Below are 22,735 nucleotides of genomic sequence, written 5' to 3'. Positions count from 1 at the left end.
TGATGTTTACCATCAAGACATAACAGCAGGTGTTGTCTTGGAGTAGCCATGTACTGGCATGGACAGGTCTGGGGCCTGAATGTTATGTATATTTAAAAAAAAAAAGTTAAAATTTATCTTCTTTTTTTTGATCTTGTATTTAGGTAAAGAAAGAAAAGCAAACAAGCAAATAAAGATCCAGGTTAAAGAGGATAGCAGAGCACAGGTTCATCCAAAGGGGGAAATCTGCCAGAATTACAGGTGATCTAGACTTCTACAGCAGCCTGGCAGTTTATAATGGTAAATTTCCTCTTTAAACACTCTAAACAAAATCATCCCATTCTTGCAATATCCAGGTAGCTGAGCTGAACGTGTATTGGAGTTTATATACTGCATTCCTTTGTGAATGTGCTTACCAGCTTACGGCTCAGGGAATACTGGAAGTAGCACTATTAGCAAGAAATGTGTCTTATTATCAGACTATTATGTTCTTTTGTATTGAAATTGCTCACGTCATTTGGATGTGACTAAGTGATTGTCAGCTGGCTAGACAGAACACAATCTCAGTGCCTGAACAGGTCCTAAATACATATGGATAAACTGCTCTAACTTATTCCAGGTGAGTTAAGTTTTTCCACATGACAACATGCACTTTTCAGATAAAATAACTTTCCAATTATACAAATGCAAATGGGAATTGTATCTTCTCACTTGAAATGACAGGCAAGAGTAACCAAATAATTTATCTGTTTATAATTGTGGAGAAGACATCAGAAAGTCTTCAGAAAGCAGTGACAGTACCAAGGAATGGGAATGCTTTTTAACCAGCTGCACATCTTTTAAGGAAAAGTCTGCAAAGGCATGGCTTTCAAAAAGTGTGAATTTACTTGCTGAAAAGTAAACCTGGTATCTGAAGTTAGACACTTAAAATTACTAGCTGCATCTAAATGTTTGCAATTATGTTTACAATAAAATCTGATGAGGCATAGCAAAACTGACACAGAACATTATTATGGAAGATAATTAAGAGATTTCTGAAATAACCAGAAAGTTCCTTTTTAAGTGGCAGTAACCCTGCTTCTTCAGCTACCTTTTTTCTTGGACCTGCTGTAGCATCATGACCCTACTAACAGTACTTTCTCCTCTATTTTTATAGTTTATGGGAAACTAATTCCCATTTTCTTCTTGAACAAGTATAAAATTCAAGAAAAACACATGAGGCTTCTAAAAGTTGATTTGTCACATCCACCAAAATTAGAGTTGGCAACAGAACAGACAACTTTGAAAATCTTATACTAGCAACTTCTACTTCTAAACACTGTTTTGGCACTCAACTCTGTGTGCATCTGAGTTTACAGTTAGTTATCAGAAAGGAGCAAGACTTCAGTTGAAATGCCTCCTCTCCCTCTAAAATACTGATTTAGACAGCAGCAAAACAAGACAGACAATGAGACAAGTTAGCAGCAAGAGATTACAGCAGGCTTGAAACGATTTTTAACTGTTTAAAGCATTACAGTATTAGCCTGTGCATCCCTTGCACAGGCTGTTTTAGAGCTTTCAGGAATTTCATGCAGGACTGCAATTGGTGTCTGAGGCAGAGTGAAACCTCTTTGAAATGGCAAGGAGCTATTCACACCAACATGTTTTGGATACAGCATGCATGAATAAGGAAGGTGCAAGAATACAGACACTAGGCAGCTGCTTATCAATCAACGTTTTTCATTCCCACATGAAGCACAATTTTATGTATTGGTTTAATAACTACAGGATTCTATCCTGCACAAACAGTATGCTGATAGTTTTGAGATACATTCAAAGACTTTTAGATAATGATACATCAAATAAAGATCTGTATCAAACTGCTTGTGTAGCCACGGTGCATCTCAGGCATATATGCTCATGGTGGAATTTAGTCTGGCTAAACCCACAGGAGCAGAACCTTGCTGAAAAGCTTAATCTGTATTCTTGTTTAAGCAAAGTTTTAATGAAGGTAGGTAGAAGTAATTTGATGTTAGATCTGGAATTTTAAATAAGACACTCTGAATTTGTGAACATGCACATTTCTTTCCCTGTCTTAAGTTATAAGCATTATAAAGTTTATTTCAAACTGGTACAAACGTACCACTTTTGACTATTGTTAGCATTATGAAGATTCGCAGCTCCCCCCAACTGTGCCATTCACACACACTGCTTTGTCTGAAGGCAGTGTTTATAGTTGTTGTGTAGAAAAGAAACAGTAATTCCCTATCACCAGAACAAACATCATTTTTAATAATGCAGCTCACTCTATGATGAAAATATTTTACTGTGTATAGTATTTGGAACTACAAGTTTGTGTTACTTGTTTAACTCCCTCTCTTTTGCAAAAGAAAACTGTATGTTATTGTGGGTGAATGTGTACTGCAAAGACAGAAGGTAAGGGGAAAAAAAGTAATATATCTGCTTATTGTTGTGAAAAAATGTATTTGTATTAAACAAATGACCCAAATTGCTGTAGTATTCTACATCTGTCACTTTGTCACATAGAGCATCACATGCTGAACATGAACTGGGAAGACCACAGTCTTGCAGGAAAGTTTAACAATGTCCTCAGTTTGAATCTCTTGCTGAAGAGTACCACTAAAACAAAACCCATTTCTGTTCAGTGTCCACTTTGCTCTCTGTACCTCCATGAACAGAGAGATGTGCTGTACTCACACCCTTCCTCCCAGTAAAATATTGAGGCTGTTATGCATAAGCTTCAGGCAAAAGTGGAAAAAAAAGTCAGTTAAAGAATAAACCAAAAGCCCTTTGAATGGAGTACACCATTTTCACTGTCTATGACGTGAAGCTCAGAAGATAACCTTGCATAAATTTTACATGGTTAAGAACAGAATTGATTCAGTGTGCTGGAGAGCACAAGTCCTGGGCAAACTGACTTGCAAAAACTGATGACCAATACTAACTGAATCACAGGGTTTTCTTGTTTTTTTTTTCTCTCTCTAATAAATGTGAATGAGTCAGTCCTTGCAACACAAGCAGTCAAGGCTTAGAGAACCTGAAGTTGGTAAAACTTACTTCTTTGGAGGAAAAAAGCCTGGAAGTCAATTATAAGGAATCTTTACTCTTGAAAGAACTAGAACATAAGGATATATATTTATTGCATGCTGCTGAGACTGACAAAACAGGCCAAGCAGACATCTGTAGTGCAGGCATTTCTTTGTCCTTTACTAGAAAAGCAAGTTTAGAAGATTCCTTAAGTGAAGAACTTTTTCTGCTGACAAGAAACAATTATGTTCTTTTTGATTACTCTCTCCTATCTGCCAGCTGTCTAGCAAAAAAAAAGTGGACTCCAGCATACATATTTCTGGATCCTTAACTCCATCCTCCCAAATGGCACCGTCATGAAAGACATCAGCAAATATGCTGCTGCGATTAAAGACAAAGGCTAAAAATTCACACCTAAGATACTCTTTAAGTATATCTGTTGAACTTCTTAAGAATGGCTCAGAAAGTGGTTGGTATATGTTGCCCTTTTGACTTGTGGCATCCTACTCGTCACCTAAGGTGGTTGCGACTGCTCCCTCCCTGGAGGTGTTTGTGGCTGGTTTAGAGGGGGCCTTGAGCTCCCTGTTCTAGTGGGAAGTGTCCCTGCCTATGGCAGGGGGTTGGAACTGGATGATGTTTGAGATCCCTTTGAACCTAAAACCATTCTGTCATTCTACTGCATGTACTGGAGTTTCACAAGATTTGACAGGTAATTTGGTAGGGGAAAAAAGGATAAATACAATACTGAGGTCAAGTGCTTCATTGTATACTTGTTTATCCACATCTCAGAAGTCTCATCTCTTCCAAACAGACTTTGTGTAGCAGACTGGAAAGCCATGGTGAACAATGCCATTAATTAGACACATTTGTTTGCAACGCTAAAGAACTGTAATTAATCCACTGCATAAAACGGACCTTGTGGTGCTCTATGACTCTTTTTGTTGCTTCTTAAAAGAAACAACATTTGCTTTGTTGACACACACAAAAAAATTGTACTGCTACTGAAGTAGGCTGGTTCCTTCCAGCTGACAATCAATAAACTAAGTTCCAGAATCAGTGCACAACTAACAACTCAGCTGAAAGCTTCAATGTAATTCGGCCTGTTCCTTACTAGACTGTCTGGAGTAGAAGTATAGCTTGGTAACTATAGTGCAAAGCACAGTGTAGCAAATTATAAAGTATATTTTAAAAGTTCTTATATAAAAGTGCTTTCCATGTTAAAATGTTACCTTTTTCTTTGAAACTTTGTACATTTGATATGAGCTCTGAAAATTAAAGAAACTTGAGTATTAACTATTACAACTGTGCAGCTGAAAACTAAAAACACAAGGACATTGTGAAACTGTATCTGAAGTTGATAATGAATCTTCTATGAGCTTAATCTTGAACCAGAAAAGGCTCTGTCAATTACAAAGAATTATAATGGAGGATTTAACATCAGTCTGTAATTCTTAGCTACAAACAAACAGAATTTCAGTGTGTGCTCTATAGGAAGTTTATAGGAAAAGAGAGCATCACATAAATATTTCCCTTTTTTGCTGTTAACAGCAGCTGATTTCTACATTTTAATTTTAAAGAAACAGAGTAACAGTTCAGAACTTCTGAGAACATTTGTCTTTTTTTATCCTCGCCACAGGAAAGAAACTCATCACCATACAAAACCCTAAGAGCTGGCTTTGAAGTACAGACATAACTGGAAATAGAAAAGATTCCACTATCTTATCTCCATTATAAATCTGAGGCAAAAGACTCCAGCTACATCCACTCTAGGTCTCTCAGTACAAAAACTCTGATCACAGAAGTTAAAAATTCATAAACAGAAAGCTTTGGGGTTATTTTTTATTCTTTCCCGTTGCCGCATTAGTACTCTGCATCAACTCAGCTGGTGAATTGGTCTTGTACATCATCAACTTAAGCTTAGGTTATTTTTCTATTCAAATAGGAATACTTAGCAGCGATGTGAGATTTTTTTCCGATAATTCAGTGTAAAAAGTTTGTGTGCATAAGCTGTACTTCTTTCATTACTTACTCAGTCGGCCAAGACGACAGTTTTAAAAGCCAGCAAAGCAAGAAGTGAACACATGGACTTCATGAGAGAAAATCCACAAACCCAAGAGTCTAAACTGTAAGCATGTTCTTCAACTCTAAAGTTAGAAAAGAAATGACTTAAAATATTTGATTATGACATCAACCACCCAAGTCATAATTTTATATATATTGCCTTATTACTGAATTGTTTCAAGGCATACAGACTCATTCTTCACAACTTTGTGCTGCAATCTTTTTAAAGCATCTGCCAGCATGTCAGCCTTATATACTGTCGTTACTGTGACACCTTCCAGTTACCTTACTGATTATTTTCCTCCTGTATTTTATCTAATGTGATGGGGAAGTGACATTTTCTGCAACGTTTCTACTTGAAATTTCAAAGCACATCAGCAAAGTGAACATTTAAGATTAATCTTCTGGAAGGCAAAATCTGTCAAAGAACTGAACCTACAGAGGTTTAACTCAGCACAATTATCCTGGCTTAGCTTCCATCACAATTTAACACCTTGGGATTTATGTATCAAGACAATTCCACAACACAGCTCAATTTAAGAAAGTTTAAAAAAAATAAATCAAAGCTCTGCCTTCTAAAAAACAACCACAAGACATCTGAAGGTACATTAGGTCATCACTCACACATGCTTTGTGTCTGTTAAACTTATTCATGTTTCTGCTTTAGCTTAAGGACAATGGTTAATTCTGTGTTACCTAAATGGTTTGGTTTCCTAAAACAAGAAAGGAATAGCACAAGCCTGTTTTGTAAGAGGGAAAAACTTAATGTAGATGTTAAGAAAACACTCATGGCTAACATTCACTGAGCATCAACAAAAATACACACCTGGATATCTGTAAAAGACAACTGGGAAAGCCACGTAACTACTGACCATGACAAAACCTCGGCTTTTAACACACAGATCTCTACTGGGGATCCAGTACTAGAAAGATTATTCACCAGCAATAATTATTTCCACATCACTAACAGACATCTGAACTGTGACTGCTACAATGTCTACAGACAGTAAACCTAAATACTTATTTCTGTGTCCAGACAGTCTGATCAGCACTAACAAGAGATGTCCTTGCTGTGAAATTATCTCTGGCTTTGCCCTGGCCTCTTTCTTTCCTCTTTTTTATTTTCCAGTATTGAAAATGAGAATCTACTAGGAGCCTTCCTGAAGGACACCTTTAAAGGCATCTGAATAGCTGCCTCATGAAGCATGCCTTCTATGCCTTTTAAGTCCTAAGCGACTTAAATTTTAAAATGCACAGCTTTCTCAATAGGAGTCACTTGGGGGTTGGACTAGATGATCTTTAACAGTCTCTTCCAACCCAAATCATTCTATAACTCAATGAAAAAGAAACAAATGAAAAGACAAAATACATATATAAACCCAGTTACAGGGACTTCAGTTGGTTTCTGATCTGAATTCTTCAATACAGAGTGGTGAAGGCAGTGCAATTCTCTCTCTTGGCAAAACATAAAATACTTTTACAGCAACACTCCCAACAGAGATTCTCAAACGAGAAGGTACAGGAGAAAATTTCTTTTTGATTAACTGATGCTTCATGTATCTCATCTTCTGCATATACTTTTCCACTAAATGGTAGAGCATTTCTTACACTCAAGTTGCTCTGTGCCACACAGCACAGGATTTTGTGAGTTAAGGCCTATTGTTGCTCTCCACAAAACTCTGCATAGCCACAGACATCCCAGCCACCATCACCAGAAATGAATAAGCACTGCCACAAGCTGTCCCCACTGTTTACCAGGGGTGAACATTTATAATCTTAATGTTGTACATTCTCCCCATTGCCAGGGAAACAGAAGCATTTACTACCAAAAAGTATTTCTAGCTGACGTCTGAATCCTGACTGCTCTCTGACTAAGGAAGAGGGACTCAACTAGTCAACATTTCAAGACATAAAGTACACTTGATTTGTCAGCTCAGGAGTCTGCACACTGAAGAGGAGGTACAGTAACAGAAAGGTACTATTAATACTTAAAGTATTTATTATATTCAAAATTTTTATGCAGTAATATACATCTTTACCTAAGAATATACTCTTTACCACCGGTACACAGTGCACTCCTAAAAGATGGAACAAGCAAAGCCTTTGCAAATATACTTAGAATTTATTCCTGTTTCCAGTGATAATTAAAATAGGTTTCCCACATTACCCTTCAGCTGTTTTAGTTCTTGAGAGAGATGGTGCTTGTTAGCCCACCTCTTCCACTTTATTCAATTCTTCTTCAGCTTCCAAATCTGCCACCTCAGGGGGACTGCAAGCAGCATCCCTAGCTGAGAGCTTTTTCATTTTGATGTTTGGCAGCTTCTTCAGATCACCATCCCATTCTCTTAAAGGAAAAATAAAGTAATGAAAAACAGAAGTAGAAAGAGGGAACAGCAGAATTAATTCACTTTTTCTCAGAAGATGCTAACTCAAGTGAGGTAGCTGTTCTATATTGTACTATCAGTTCCACTGCAGTATGAATAAGCACCAACATTTTCACCTGAGCTTGTACACTAGAGCAGCTGTAATTTTCTGCAAAAAGTACTTTCAGCTGTGACATTCTGAACCACAAAAACCCCACCCAACACCACAAATAAATAAAAGGTTCACTATACTCCCAAAAACTATCTGTATGTATCCTCAGTACTTTAGGCCACCTGATTTTAGGTTAGAAACACTAAACTCCCAGTCTTGTAAGCAACAGAAAAGCAGTTTGGAAGTTTCTTTGTCTGGATATTCTGTTTGCAGAGCTAGTATCAATGCATACAGAAGTCATTCATTATGATAACCATTAACATCATGCATGACTGACTTGAAGGGGACTCAAAGTATTAATATACATTAATTCACATTATTTCAAGAGGCTGTATGAAGAAGGAAGGTTTCTAATAAATATCACATGTCAAATCCAGCACTCAATTAATAGAATGCTTTCTTATAGTCAAGTGCACTTCATGGATAATTTTTCCTCAAGGGTAAAGATATTTGCCAATCATAGAACAACAACTTCTGTTAGATGTTCCACTACAAGTCAATTATATTTATAAACACAGCAGACAGAGGTCTGTCTCTTCTCTGAAATGGAATGAGACAAAATGGAATTAAGTTGTGCCAAGGGAGGTTTAGGTTGGATATTAGGAAAATTTTCTTTACTGAAGGAGTGGTGAGGCGTAGGAACAGGCTGCCCAGGAAGGTGAAGTCACCCTCCCTGGAGGTGTTCAAGAAGCATGCAGATTTGGTGCTTCAGGATACAGTTTAGCAGTCACAGTAGCTGGGTTACAGTAGAACTCAATGGTATTACAGTCTTTTACAACCTCAATGATTCTATGACTAATGGCTTTATTCCAACATCCTGTAAGCATGACTTCTGGCTACACACCACTCATAGAACTTAGCTGTTATATCATTGCTTGCAATGTAAGCCTCTTCCTTTTAAAGTACCTCATCTGATAAACATGTCAGCAAAAGTGTTTATTCAATCAGCATATCAGTTTGCTGGCCAGATAACCTAGCATCAAGTTTCACAGCTCCTGGATCTTTTCACTGGATGTAAGTTATCAGTTTGCTTAAGATTTTCAACAAGTATATCTATATAAAGATTCCTATACTGCACCTGGAGTTAGAGCTCAGAAAATATGACTAATAACTTAGTGCTGTTTTAGTTACTTAATGATAAGTTCTGGCTATATATATTAGGTGGCCACTACATTATATGACTACAAATACTATATGAAATCTCATTCCAGGTAAGAAAACTGCAATTCCATTTATCAATAAATCTTTATCTTGATCCTTAAACGTAACAGCAAATGCTAATCTTTTTGGTGTAAACGAGTGAGCAGCTGAGGTAAGAATTTTAGGCAAGCAGAAAATACTCTCTGAGAATATTGAAAAAAAAAACCTTCAGTTACAGCAATTGAATTCTAGCTGTTGAAGCTTTCTAACCCTTCCAATGCTTTCACAATTAACTGTCACCAGCTTTTAGCTTGTAACAGCTACGAAATATACCAAAACAGCCAACACCATACTTAGTCTACTTTTTCCAGTGACAAATTTTTAGAAGACATACAGGACATCAAATTCAAGAACACTGTTTTGCATAAACAGATCAGAAGTGATAATAAAATAACTTACCTGAAATATTTAAGATGTTTTCTGTTCATAATGTCTGGGATTTCTAATGGGAATTAAATTAAATTGTATTAGGTGTGTCATTGAAGTGAGTGAGCTGCATTTCAAAGAAAGAGAAGTGTGCTAGATGGCTGAACATACTATCTCAGAGATTAGAAGTCCAAGAAAATGAGGTTTCATATTAGAAAGTTTCTAGAATAATACACAAACAGGAAGACCTCTCGGTGCTAAAGAAAAGGAAATAAACTTATCCCTATCAACTGTTCCACAATTCAACTGTGTCAGTTACTGAAAATCAAGTCCTGGCAAATAAGAGAAACAGGGTGCTTCACTTTTCTCTTAACTGAAACATCTGAGATATAGCAAAATTTTACGTCCTTATGGTTTGCCTTTAAAAAAAGTCCAGTGAAGAAATTGTGAAAATAATTATTATTTGTTTCAAAAGCCTAATAAACATCCTCAGCTATGGGGGTGGTCACTCAGCCATGTAATAAAGACAGATCTACCCTGCAGAACTTAGTATCATAGAATGCTTTGGGTTGTGAGGGACCTCCAAAGGGTCATCTAGTCCAACCCCTTCTGCAGTAAACGGGCATCCTCAACTACATCAGGTAGCCCAGAGCCCTGTCAAGCCTCATCTTGAATATCTCCAGGGATGGGGCCTCAACTACGTCCCTGGGCAACCTGCTGCAGTGTTCCACTACCCGCAAGGTAAAGAACTTGTTCCAAACATCCAATCTAAATCCGCTCTTCTCTAGTCTGAAATGTCGTCCAATATTGCAGTAAAGCAACATAATATACTGTTACCATCATGTCTCATGAGCTGGTTCCTCTGGGTTGAATAGAAATAATCATCAGGCATTTCAATGACTGAAAATACTAACAGAAATACAATGACACATACAACAAATGTTTATTACCTTTTGTGAGTTTTTTGGTCTTGGAGTGGCCAAAATGTTCCTAATAGATCTGCAGTTACAAATGCATGCAGAATTTTACCTAAGATGCTTTGTCTTGGTTCTCTTCCTGATCAGTTCTAGGTATTGCAAGTGACCTTTGCTTAACATCCTCACTAATTTATAAAGATTTATGCCTTAGGAGCCTTGACATTTTTGCAGGGTATAAAATACCTCCTTACTGCCAATGAACAACGATCTCAACCTGAGTCAGGTCAATCCTTGTTATCAATACAGACTGGGGGATGATGAAATTAGAATGGCCCTGTGGAAAATGACTTGGGGATACTGGTGGGTGAAAAGCTGGATGTTAGCCCAACAATGCATACTTGCAGACCAGAAGGCCAATCACATCCTCAGCTGCACCAAAAGGAACACAGCCAGCATGTCAAGAGAGGTTTTAAAGAGAGAAGAGTAGATTTAGAGTGGACATTATGAATAAGTTCTTTACAATGATGATGGAATATTGGAACAGGCTGCCCAGGGACTTGGTGCAGGCCTCATATCTGGAGATATTCAAAATCAGGTTTGATAGGGCCCTGAGCAACTTGATCCAATTGGGAATGTCCTTGCTTACTACAGGGGAGGTTGGACTACATGACCTTTAAGTTCCAACCCAGTGCAATTCTATAAACTGTACAGATTTCACAGCCAGCAGGTTGCTCAACAAGGTTGATGTTTGCTACCTCTGCAACATTAACTACACTTTATTATTTTAGCTCTTAAAAATTATATTCCAGCAACTTCTTATACTGCCCTTGAGTGAACTCTGAGCAGAGTTCTGCCTTTGTTCATGTATCAATCTTCCCATCTTACACTAATAAATCAGATCATGCTATCAATATAGGATTAGAGATGCTTTGCTGCTGCTGAATATATGATGATACCTGGCACTTATCTTTGTGGCCTTATCCACATCCTCCATCACCAAGGCACCCATCCCATTCAGCACTGGGCCTATATTGCCTTTAGAGTTGGTTCTGCCTGCAGTATATTTGAAGAAGTCCTTTCTGTTTTCTTTGGCCTGCATGTGTGATTTCAGTGTGTTACACAATATAACCCCCAGTTTCCAGAATTAGAAACTCCAGTCTTATGTGTATGGAAATAAAGTAACTATATAGTGCACAGTAACTCATTTTCTGAAGCAATGCTAGTGCTGTACTTTCAGATTAGAACATTTGTTTTACTCAGAAGTATTTCCTTAGCATGCACCAGTGTCATCATTCTTGTTGCTGCTTGTGAAGTCCTCATTTTGCTTTAAAAATATGAAGTCATAGGAGTATGTTTTGCTTAACTAAAGGTGGAAAAAATAGAAGATGGACAAATATGTCACAGGAGACAGTGGAAAAGAAATGAAAACAGTATTCTGGGGAGCAGATGTCTGCCATTTCTAAGATATAGACATCTATGTGTTATAATGTAACAGCAAGGGAAAATTTAAGCATTTTATTTCATGTTTCTTAACTTTTCAGATGGAAAAATGAAACTACCTTCTGAGGAAGAAAAAACAGCATGTTAGGTTTCAAACTTTGTTAGGACGATGTTAGTGCTTGACACCATTTCATAACAAGGAAAAAGGCAAAATGACTTGAGCTTAATTTATAGCACAGAACTTGAACAAAATACTGTAAAGTCAGTGCCTTTTCAGTTGTTTGGATGGAAAAGCACTGGACCAGATTACCTCTAAGTTTTTGTGGGTATCAGAAGTAAAAAGCTTCTGTCAGCTGCAGGTCTAACCGATCCTGCCTCTGCTAACAGGCTTGAACTGGATGGCTTCTAAAGCCTAACTAAAGAAAAAAAGAGCTAGAGCCAGTCCTAGAGTACCCTTCTACATCCCACAGAACTGTATTTTTAACCAAATGCTCTGTGACAGTCTGCCAAAATGTTTTAATTCCTTCCTGAACTACGCTGCTCATAAAAATGTTATCATTCTTCACAGTGGTAACCATTTCTCTCTCCCAAGGCAAACATTTGCACAAGACATTTATCTAAATCTCACAGTGACTGAAATGTCACTGCTCTGCCAGTGCTCTGCTCACAACAGGCTGCATATATATGACATCCATTTGAACTGTCATACAGAGAAACACTCAAAGGATGATATTGCAGCCTGAAGTTACAAAAGATAACGGATGTTATAAACTCCAGACGCCCTGTGCAACAGACCATTCAGTTACACAATAATGATCATTACAGAAGACAGCAGCTATCAAATAGTACAATAGTCACACTTGTAGATACAGGAAAATGACAGAACTTGGATTTAAATAAATTTCCTTATAACCTGAAATGTCAAGAATTAATAAAACGGGGGCATTTAATTTTACAGGCTGTTTTTCCCCAAGGTTAACATTATGCTTCTGAGAGAACATGCAAGGCAATGTAAAGGAAATTACCAAAAATGTATGCTGTTCAGATGAAACAATGGTGATGCTTTTCAACTGAAAGCATGCTAACTCTAAGTTCCAAGGGTATATCCTGTAAATACCTATGATACCTTTTCAATAGTTTTGTCATTAACACATAACACTAGATAAAAAAAAACACAAACCCCCCATAACTCCACATCCCCCCGAAAAAAAACCCCACATAAAAAAAACTCAACCCCACACTAATTACATCAGGAAGAAAACTGCAGCAAAACTAACGTAGATCCATTCAAGGATTATGAAAGTGACGAGAAGCTCCTATTAAAACTGAACAGCCTCACAGACTCTCTGTGTAGGTAACTGCTTTGTTTTTTTTTTAAAGATTAAAATTTCCTATGCCTTCAGATACCTACCATGTCTGTGAGCAGCCAGTAAAATAAGAACTAATTTTTCAGTGACATATATCTGATATTTTAGGAGACTTTCCTAAATGTAAACAATACATTTCATGTAGTTTCTTCATAGCAAATGCACACGCATAGAAGAAATAACTGAGTTCGAGAGAAAGAAAAGCCCAGTGAATACTAAAGTCAGTTATAAAAGCTCCACTCCCTGCATTTCCAGGGATAATAATGGGCTAGAGCATAAAAGCATAGTCTCCAGCTGATTCCATTTATCCCTAATCTCTAATTACAGTAGTTAGCAGCAACTATTTTCTCTGAATGAATACTGTCCTAGACAGAGAGCAGAACCTGCGGCAGCTGTGATACCAAATAATGAATGATTTCAGAGTCTATTTAATATGTGAAGTAGCACCATGCACTCTGAATGCTTTGCTTACTAATACTATAATAACCTCAAATTTTGCTTACAGTATTTCTGGATTCTTCTTTGTTTTTATGTTGTGCTTGTGCATCTGACATCTTTCTTTCTCTTCTACTGCTATTTTCTGTCAGCTTTCCACAGTGTGGTAAGTAAAAATGATCTGAACTTTAAAAGCAAAACCAAAAAAGGAGATTTTTCTACAACTGAGAGATCTGAGAACATCCATAGTATCTATTTCATTATGACTTTTCCCTCCCTTATAAGAAATAAAATATTACAAATGAAGTCTTACAGATGTTTCCAAATTCCTCTGCAACTGCAGGCTGTGAAAACACCAAGTAATACTTGCAAAATTTAGAGCTGTATTGTGTATTTTCCTTTTTTGGTACAATATAAATCAGGGGAAAGAGGAATATGACACCCAATCTAAACCATGGTGCACTTTGTATCCTACCACAGAAGAACATGGATTTTTCATGTCTTCTGTGACATACTTTCACTGACGCTGACTGCATTTGAATTAATACTTAAGCATTAAAGCCAAGTTTATCACTCAACTCCAGTATGCTTACTAAAGCAAAACGCATACATTTCAGTATTTTGTATTTGACTCTACTCAAAACAACTCTTTGCTGTCCGTGGTTTTATTACCCCTTGGTCTATCCCTCTTATTTCACCAGATTACTGCTGCTTCCCTTCAGTGAAGCAGGAGGTGTGACCACAGGATTGTTTCTAATGCTTTTACATACCCATTCCGTAGCCTTCATAGAGTTGTCGCTCACGTTCTATGGTCTGCTTGATGACAGTTTCCCGTGAACCATGCTGTCTCCCTTGTCTACCTTTAATACTGTTCTGTAATTCGATCTGCTCTAATTCAGTATTGAATCGACACATGTAACTGAAAGAAATAAAATGCATTTATGTCAGATGCAGTCATGCAAAATGTCTGCAAAACACAATTACTTTGATAACCTAGGAAGTTGTTTTACTATTTGTATTTACTTTGTAAATTACTCAGAGATGTTTTTAGAATTGAAATACTACTTTAATCTACAAGTGCAAGCTCCATGTAGAAGCTTCATTTGAATTGTCTGCAGCTTCCAGAAGCATTAGGGGGGGTTTAAAAAACACAAAACTCCAAGCGAATGCCAAACCCAAACAAAAACCCCAACAACAGTAATGCTTGCATAAAACAAAACTCCTACGTTATTGTAATTCACCTGTTCTGGAAGACTACTGTTAAATCTAAGTATTACACCACCTCAATTGTTAAAGCAAAGCTCTTTGGCATGTGTTCAGCGTCGTCTAACATCTGAACCAAACCTAAAAATTAAGGGTTTATTGCCCTTGCAGTATCACTAACATTGAGTTACAGTTCACAGGCTTCACAAACAGTATAGGAAGTGCTAGAGCTCCCGAAAAGAAACTGTTTACAGTACATGTGTGAAATAACACATATGTAATATGTAGCTAGCAGGTGTAAAAGTGGTGGCAAGCCATAGGTACAAATATCCAGTAGCACAGAAATAACTGCATTTAACCTTAGCAGATTCAATGTTTATATTTCCTGCCCTAAAAATTGACCCTCTTGAGTACTGTTTCATCTTCTCGAAGAAAATTAAAGAATAAAGAAGTAAGCAGAAAAAAACCCCTGTACATTTAAGCGCCACTGAACAACCCAACTAGCAAATTGATGCAATTAGTGCTGGCCAAATCATTCAGACCTCTATGCACTATAAAAGCAGAGATATACTTTCAATAATTTAAAAAAAAAAAAAAATCAAACACATGACTTACTTCAGTAATTGTTGTGTGCATATAAATATCTCTCAATATATAATTAACCTCAGGTGCAACCAAATCAAGTATTTGATATTAATAGTAGTATGTAAAAAGTCCTCCTTTAAATCATCACTTACACATCTTATTTAAGAAGATTATTTTAAAAGGCAAATCAAGCTTTTTAATCCTGTTTTTAACACCAGTCTTACTTTTCAATTAGTTCACCAGCCTCCTTCTTCGTGTACTCAATCTTACTGGGGTCAAGGTGGCTTTGAAACCATAGCAATTTTTCTCCTAGAAGAATAAACTTAACATTAATGATTATGTCATCACTGTAGCACCAACATATGTCAGGTTCTCCAGAGTTTTTGAAATAACTCACATTTTTCAAGATTCTGAATGGCATCACAGACTCACTGATGCTGTTTATGTGAGGAATGAAGGTGATTGTAAAAGGAACATTCTCAAGTCATTTCAGATGTATTTTACACCTTCCTTACACAGAAACAGACAATACACTTTGCTTTACTGGAAATCAGTGTTTAGAACATCACTGTATCAACTGCTTAAAATGGAAAATTAGGAAGACCCCCAAGGGGGAAAAAAACAACATAATGACTAAGCAAGAGTTCTGACCAGCACAACTCTCACATAGATTACACTGGTAAAGTTCTGTGTCTTGAATGAAAGAGAAAAATACTCCAGGTTGTGTCTCAAACTTTTTTATTTACTTGCTCATATACTGTGTTTGTTAACCCCTATCATCCTCTTTCACAAGCAATTAAAACAGCATGGAGACAGGTACAATAAATACACCTACAGCCCAAACGTTATAGAGTCACATTACAGAGAAAGAAACTAATTGGAGAGATAATAAAGTTGGTGAAAACTAAAATGCATGCTAAAAAGCTGAATACTGTATTCAGTAATAGAAGTTTCTGCTCACCAATGATACTCAAGCGTAAAGCTTTGTCAGTCTTCAGCCTAGCAGAGAAAAAAACAGGTATGTTAGCCAGGAAAGAGTACCATAACAAAAAGTATTTTTGTTTTTCTTCTCCAAAAGTAAGTTTTTGGCATCTCAATGAATGCTGCGGTAAATTATCAAACAGAAATATTTGCTAAATTAAGACCACCATAAAACTTCTCTTTCATCTCATAACTGTACTTTTTGTTAAAATTACTATCTGAAATTTGTCCAGTTTAACATGTAAGTTAAACAGTTTCCTGGAAGAAATCAGGATTCAACACCTAATGCATTCAAGAAAAGCTTTTTTACTTCTATAGGTAGCTCACCAATGGAAGAAACATTTCTAATGCAAATGTTTACAGGGGTCAAGCATAGGGTTTTTGTCATACCTTCCAAAAAAATCCAAGCTAGCTGATTATTTAAAGGATTTTAGTGTTTAAACAACTTTCATCTGTGAGTGAAGAATAGACCTTGATGAGACGATATGAAGAAAGGAAAAAAAAAAAGGAAGAAGGAGTTAACTTTGAAGTCAGTTTTAAAACTCAGCTGTAGGAAATGCCTTCAATAAAAATTATGGTAGGCAGCCTACAGAAGGCTTACAGCAGGGAGTTTTAAACAATGATAACCACCAAGAAAAGACCACCTGTTCCACACAGTGGAACTCCACACCAGCAGTCCCTGCTGTAAGTCTTTCATGGCAAGGCAGCCAGCCAAGCACGCCAGCAAAGCGTTGACATGGAGAAAAACACAATACCATCTAGAAGAAATGCTTGATTGGAATCATAAATCACATCACGTGAAATTACTATCTGCACCTGCAAAGATCTCTAGGTCAAGACATATCATGACAATGAATTATGTAACTAGGATTTTCTTTTGGAAGACAATTCTCTAGTTTCCAGGTCTGCATGGCTTATTTCAGCATGACAAATAATGAATGCAAGGATCAGACGTTGCCTTATAGTACCTTTCATAAAAGCCTCATCTCAATGACTACCAGAAGACAATACTATTAGCAGGGAGCCCAACCAAATTAGGCAAATCAAAGGAAGCTACTCTTACATCCTTCCATGCAATGAGTAACATCTTTTGCTTAAGTTAGAGAGAATAAGGACAGATACCATCCTGTGCCAGGTGATTGCTTTTTAATAATTTTCTCCTCAATCTGCCTCCCAAAATCATCTGCTTAGGCAGAGACTATAGATATGGTTGATTAGAAGTTTTCCTGATTTTTCCCACATACTTAAAAGTTTAAAACCTTCGTGGTTCATTAACATCTCTATCCCACATGCTCTATTCAACTTCATACTCTAAATTATAATAATAATAATAATAATGAATAAATATTTGCCGAATCTGTTTACCAATTACACTGCCTTATGCCATCTCCAACATGCACCTTAAAAACTTCTTCATGAACAAGAGAAATTGAAGAGAAAGTTAAATGGAAGAATGTTATTCCAGTGGAATCTCTGTGCTTTATCTTCTTGCTGCTGCAAGAGGAACTGGAAGTAGCGCTCTTAACATCAGCACAACTCTACCTACAAAGACAGCCACTGAAAGTCACCACGTCAGGGTGAATAATTAGTATTTCACTCCTTCACTCTAAGTTTTCTTGTGCGTGGGATTGGATTTTTTTTTTGCCAAATCACAGATGCAAGCACTATGAATCAACTACAATTCAATTATCTTTTGTGATTAAACATTCAGTGGCACTTATGAGGCAAGATGAGAGAGTTATGGGACAAAGTAGTTAATTTAGTGGTAGGAATCTAAGCTACAATAAAAACTTACTTAAAATTTGTAATCAGAGAGCAAAAGGAAGCAGCAGGGAAAACTTTCTGTACATAGGTAAGCTGCCCACTATTCAACATTCTACTTGTAAATAATTCAGCTGCTCTGTTTGAGGCTACACGACACAGTTACGCTAGTAAAGGTCCCCTTTCTAATTAGATCAACTTTGCTGTGGGTAAGGTTGCAGCAGTTTGCTGTGATCCATCCTCAACCATAAAATTGCACAGTCTCTGGGCTATTCAAATACTGCACATGGTCTATTCAAATACTACTGTAATGTGACAGAAAGTTAAGTTCACTCAGATACATTATGGTTGGTTTTTTAGAAAGGTATCAAGTAGCAAACTGAGACAGAATGGAAACTAAAGACCAGTCTTCTTCAGCTATCTTTTTCCTCTGTGGAAGAAGTAAACAAAACTTAGAGCAGAAAACCAAACTTGGCTCAAAACAGGAAGAAATCACCAAAGAGGGGCTAACTATTTGGTTTCATTCAGAAGCCTCTCTTCTGCACCAAGTTCCTGGGTTTTCTTTTCTATGAAGTCAGCACTTCTGTCAACAGAAGACACCAGACCCCATGCAGTATTCTTATTAAAGCTTGGAAGGAAATCACACTGAGTGAGTAAACTTCATATGAAATCATCAGCATCATGTCTCTCAGATTATAAAAGATAAAATGCTGCGACAAGAAAAAAAATAAACTTGTGAGGACAGCATCAAATATCAACTAGCAGAACAATAATATCTGCATAAGCTGATTTCATGAATGTAAACCTGTCAGCTCATTCCACCACCATTCCCTTCCCAGAATTACGGAGTGTTAAGGGTTGGAAGAGACCTCAAAAGATCATCTAGCCCAATCCTGCTGCCAGAGGAGGATGACCTACACTAGGTCACAGAGGAATGCATCCTGGCAGGTTTTGAATGTCTCTAGAGAAGGAGACTCCACAACCCCTCTGTTTTGTCACCCTTACACTGTAAAAGTTTTTTCTTATGTTCCCCACAAATAAGAAGTATCCATCATGATGCTATCCTTTGGTTTCTAAACAGATTTTGCACAGTCAACTTACTTTTCCTTCTTTTCCTGCTTGTGTGCTTCCCTTGCAAGCTGTGCAGCTTTTCTGCTGTAAGGATGGATAGCTTTTTTCTCTTGCTTCCCTCCTTGGGTTTTTCGTAACTTTGGCTGAGAAAGAATCAAAGATGCTGTACATAAATAAAGTTAAACAGAACAATAAAGGGAAGACAGGAGCACATATTACCATGGTTAATGTCAGAAGCATCTTAAAGCAGCAGCTTATGAGTTCTATCAGGTAGATCTCACCCTCCTCAGCCACTGGCACATGCTGTAACAATACTGGCACACCGAAAATGCACTTTAAAACAATCTTACCCAGTGATTACTCTCAAAATAACTATTTTGTAGAATTCTGCAACTAGGAGACTAAGGCTACCTCCATATCTTTGCAGTAAATGTCTCCATTCAAGCTTCTGTCTAGTTTTCACCCGTGTTTCTGACAAAACTTGTCTGTAATTTGTATGGCGTAATAGAAAGGATTTTCTTGTCCTCCCCCATAGACCATGAGAGGGCCTCACAGTAGGGAGGCTTTCCGTCCTAAGCCTTCATGCAGCACAGAGTTGGAGTACGACTCACAAATGTTAAAAATACTCTAATACTAGTTTAAGTTATGTTACCTCCTGGTGTACACCTGAAAGCCAGTTAGTTAAATGTGCTAATATCATGCAGGAAACAGCCATCAATAAATGGAGGAATATACATCGTAGTATCTGTACTACCATCAGCGTTTAGGACCGCCAGAGAAATAAATTATCCTGATCACCTAAGGAAATCTCAAGGGGTACCTTGCACTCGTTTCCTCCCGACCCCCCGATGTGCTCGCTGACGGTACCGGCACAGCAGCAGCCCCGCGGCCCGTGCCCACCGATGCCCTGCCAGGGTGGCCTAGAACTACGCAGACCTCCCCGGCACGAAATGTGCCTAGGCGACAGGCAAGGTTACTCGGGGCTCACCCCGTACCCCAGGGACGCCGACAGGAGGGAGCAGCTTTTAAATGCAAGATCAATGTGCTGCCAGTAAGGGGCCAGGCGGCCGCCTGCCGCATTCAGCGGGCCCGCCGCGACCGCCCAGGGCCTCTCCAAGGCGGGATCGGTAGGGCCGCTGGCGGCGAGAAGGAGAGAGCCGGCAGTACCGCAGGAAAAAGCCGCTGCCGCCCCCAGAAGCAGAGGCGAGGGCAGCCGGAGCCCTAGCGCCATGCCCGCCCTCATGCCCGTCCCACACGCACCATGTCGGCCGGCAGCCCTTCCGCCGCTGTGGTGCGCCAGCCAGATCGGTCCGGCGGGGCGGCGCGAGTGGCGCCACGGCGTTCCGCGGCAGGGCGGTGCCAGGCGCCACCCGCCTCAGCGACGTCTACCCGGCCTTGCTTCCTCTGAACGGGGCAAACAAACGCTCCAAGAGCGCCCAAGCAAGGCTGTAGAGCCGCTCCAGCGGCTTCCTAAAGCAGGCTTGTTTTCAGAGTTCCCCACTCAGAGCAGGGGCCGACAGAAAATGACTTCTCATGGTTCAGCTCCGAACGCTACTGGCTCAGCAGACATGGTCTTTAGGCCTTACTACATCCTGCCTTTCGAGCGCTGATACCTCTTTTACGCCAAGTGTTTTAACTAACTGTTGTAATATTGAGTGGGAAACGCTGGAGATCACTCCTGCCTCAGTTTGGACTTAATTCCCACCAGGCTTTAGAAAGGACACTGTGCTGCAAAACTTGCCTGTTCTTCCCGACTCCGTCATGCAGGCTGACAGACTGTAGCTTTCCCATTGTACCTTATCTCTCAGGGATACTGCACAGCCACAAGATGAAGACTTCGTTGGTGTCCCGGAGCCATGTACACCCCAAGATTCCTCTCCCTCTGTGGTTTGAACGGCAGAGGAAAAGGCGGGAAAGGACCTCTCCCCCGCCCCCCCTCCCTGCGCTGCAGGTGTGGAGGGGGTGCGCGCGGGGCCCTTGCGGCACGAGGCTGCCCCGCGCAGTGCCCGCGCTGGGAGCGGCTGTGCTCGGCTGTGCGCTTCAGGCCTAGGCAGTGGTAACTGCGCTTTGTCTAGGGAGGGTACCAGTATTGGGGGACTTCCCGCCTTAGGGTTCTTCCCCCCACCGCCTGGATAGCTTCTGCAGAAGGAGCCCCTGGCGCTCCGAAGGACAAGCTCCTGAGCGACAGAGCTGCCTCTGCTTTGGATGGCTTCCCCCCTTAAGCACCGTTCATGCAGGCTCTATAGGCCTTAGCGACCCTTGGACGGCTTCTGACAGAGAGCGAGGGGCCAAGCATCTGGACTGCCCTTCCTTTCAGCCAGCCTGACTCACCTGTGAGTAAACCTTTTGGCTCAGCCTTACTAGCTTCTGACTTCCAAAATAGTCAAACCTACCTATGGTATCCTTCTAGATCTTCTCAACCTAACTGAATCTGCTAATTAAAACTAAATTAATTTCTATATGTAGTTTTGGGGGCAGGTCTTCGGGAAAATGAAATAATTCTATTTTTCTATAAATTCCTGACTTGGACACATCTATTTCCTGCCTCCACAACAGTTGGAGGCAGGAACAGGCAGCCAGCATCTTCCCCAGCTGCCCCCGAGGAGATCTCAACACACAAGCACAGTCTGTTTGGTGCAGCCCAGCTTCCGTAGGTGCCCTCCTTGAGCTTGCAAGGGGGCAGCAGCTTTTATTTTCTAGGCTAAAGGTGTGTACTGACAGAATGTTTTCATTTATTATGGTGACCTACCAAACCTCTGCCTGGTACAAGAGATCTGCTTATAAATGACAATTTGCAATTCAGTGGCACTTGCATGCGTCATTTTTTTCACATAGTAATGCTTAGTACTGAAGTATTAATTTCACACTACTTTTTTACATCACATTTCTTGAGAAGATCGGTGGATGCAGAAGTGTAGAATGAAATTCCTCTTAGTAGTAGAGTAGTGTATCAAGATTCTGATGTTCCACAGACGTAATTCGTAATTTGTCTAACACCTCAATGGCACTTGTCAAAGACTGTCAGTGGGCTGAGGTCACTGTTATTATGTTAAAATGCTTTCACTTTTAGACTTATCAGTGAATTGTTCAGCTGGTTGATGACTGATAGTATGAGAGCTCAGGAAGTGCTGTTTACTGCTCTTAATATTGCCAGCTAATGTGTCGCCGTTGGAGACTTGGTCTTCTTCAGCCGACTGGAAGTCAAACACATCTGTAATATGAAAATGTATAAGAGTTCCAGTATTAGAAATCTGGAGGTAACAAATGTTTAGGTATCAGGCAAAATATTGTCATTGCTTATTTTCTTTGTTCAAGGCAGTTGCTAAAATCTGCAGTCTAGTCTCATGGCATGGTGTTCTATTAATCCAGTCCAGTAGTACAAGTGGGTTTTTTGAACATTCTTCTCCACAGACCTTTTGCAGAAAGTCATTTTTGTTATGCTTAAACACTTTCTAATGGTCATCATAAATGTGTCTGTCACCTGTTTATGCCCATGTATTCTTGTGTCAACATCATCCTTTTAGCTTAAAGAGTTCTTCTTTCATCCATGTGTGTAAAAGAAAGTAGAAAGGATATAATTTTGTTTTAAAAACTAAGACTCCGAGTTCTTTCAGCTTTTTAGCAGTCTTGGCAGAAAAAAAAAGAAAAGTGGAATAGTAACTCAATGATAGGGAAAGTGCCTCACAGGAGCAGACATGTTTTTTGGTGGAATATGTCAGCTTTCCAGAGAAAGGGTCCCAAAGCGGTGTGGTTCCTGCTAACGTTGCTCTGATAATGGTTCTTCTTACTATGTATCATCAGTTCTCT

General features: G+C 39.0%; 2 protein-coding genes across 7 annotated transcripts in view; one reads left to right on the top strand and one right to left on the bottom strand.

Annotated features, from left to right (window-relative positions):
* The window catches only part of MARCHF1 (membrane associated ring-CH-type finger 1), a 255,582-nt gene extending 253,115 nt beyond the window's left edge, over positions 1-2,467 (top strand). For all 6 annotated transcript variants that reach the window (XM_064148762.1, XM_064148761.1, XM_064148760.1 and 3 more), the window contains one exon: positions 144-2,467. In XM_064148762.1, coding sequence (XP_064004832.1) covers positions 144-244 — 101 coding nt within the window. In that variant the 3' untranslated portion in view covers positions 245-2,467. The remainder of the gene's footprint in view (positions 1-143) is intronic.
* Positions 2,468-7,169: 4,702 nt separating this feature from the next.
* On the bottom strand, positions 7,170-20,377 carry TMA16 (translation machinery associated 16 homolog). Its single transcript, XM_064148769.1, has 7 exons — positions 20,189-20,377; positions 18,959-19,071; positions 16,077-16,114; positions 15,340-15,424; positions 14,098-14,246; positions 9,202-9,244; positions 7,170-7,411 (listed from the first exon to the last, which is right to left on the bottom strand). Exons 1-7 carry the CDS (start codon positions 20,189-20,191, stop codon positions 7,273-7,275), a joined length of 570 nt encoding a protein of 189 aa, XP_064004839.1. The 5' UTR covers positions 20,192-20,377; the 3' UTR covers positions 7,170-7,272.
* Between the last annotated feature and the right edge of the window lie 2,358 nt (positions 20,378-22,735).

Source organism: Pogoniulus pusillus, chromosome 9 (genome assembly GCF_015220805.1).
Source record: "Pogoniulus pusillus isolate bPogPus1 chromosome 9, bPogPus1.pri, whole genome shotgun sequence".
Classification (NCBI taxonomy): domain Eukaryota; kingdom Metazoa; phylum Chordata; class Aves; order Piciformes; family Lybiidae; genus Pogoniulus; species Pogoniulus pusillus.
The sequence above is the reverse complement of the archived record's forward strand: the minus strand, read 5'-3'. Positions and strand labels throughout refer to the sequence as shown.

Bases quoted from the DNA above. Each gene is read 5' to 3' on its own strand.
- TMA16 (XM_064148769.1), bottom strand. The intron at 15,425-16,076 runs GTGAGCAGAAAC...TTATTCTTCTAG, and splicing joins TTTACGCTTGAGTATCATTG to GAGAAAAATTGCTATGGTTT. The intron at 7,412-9,201 runs GTAAGTTATTTT...TTTTCCTTTAAG, and splicing joins AAACATCTTAAATATTTCAG to AGAATGGGATGGTGATCTGA.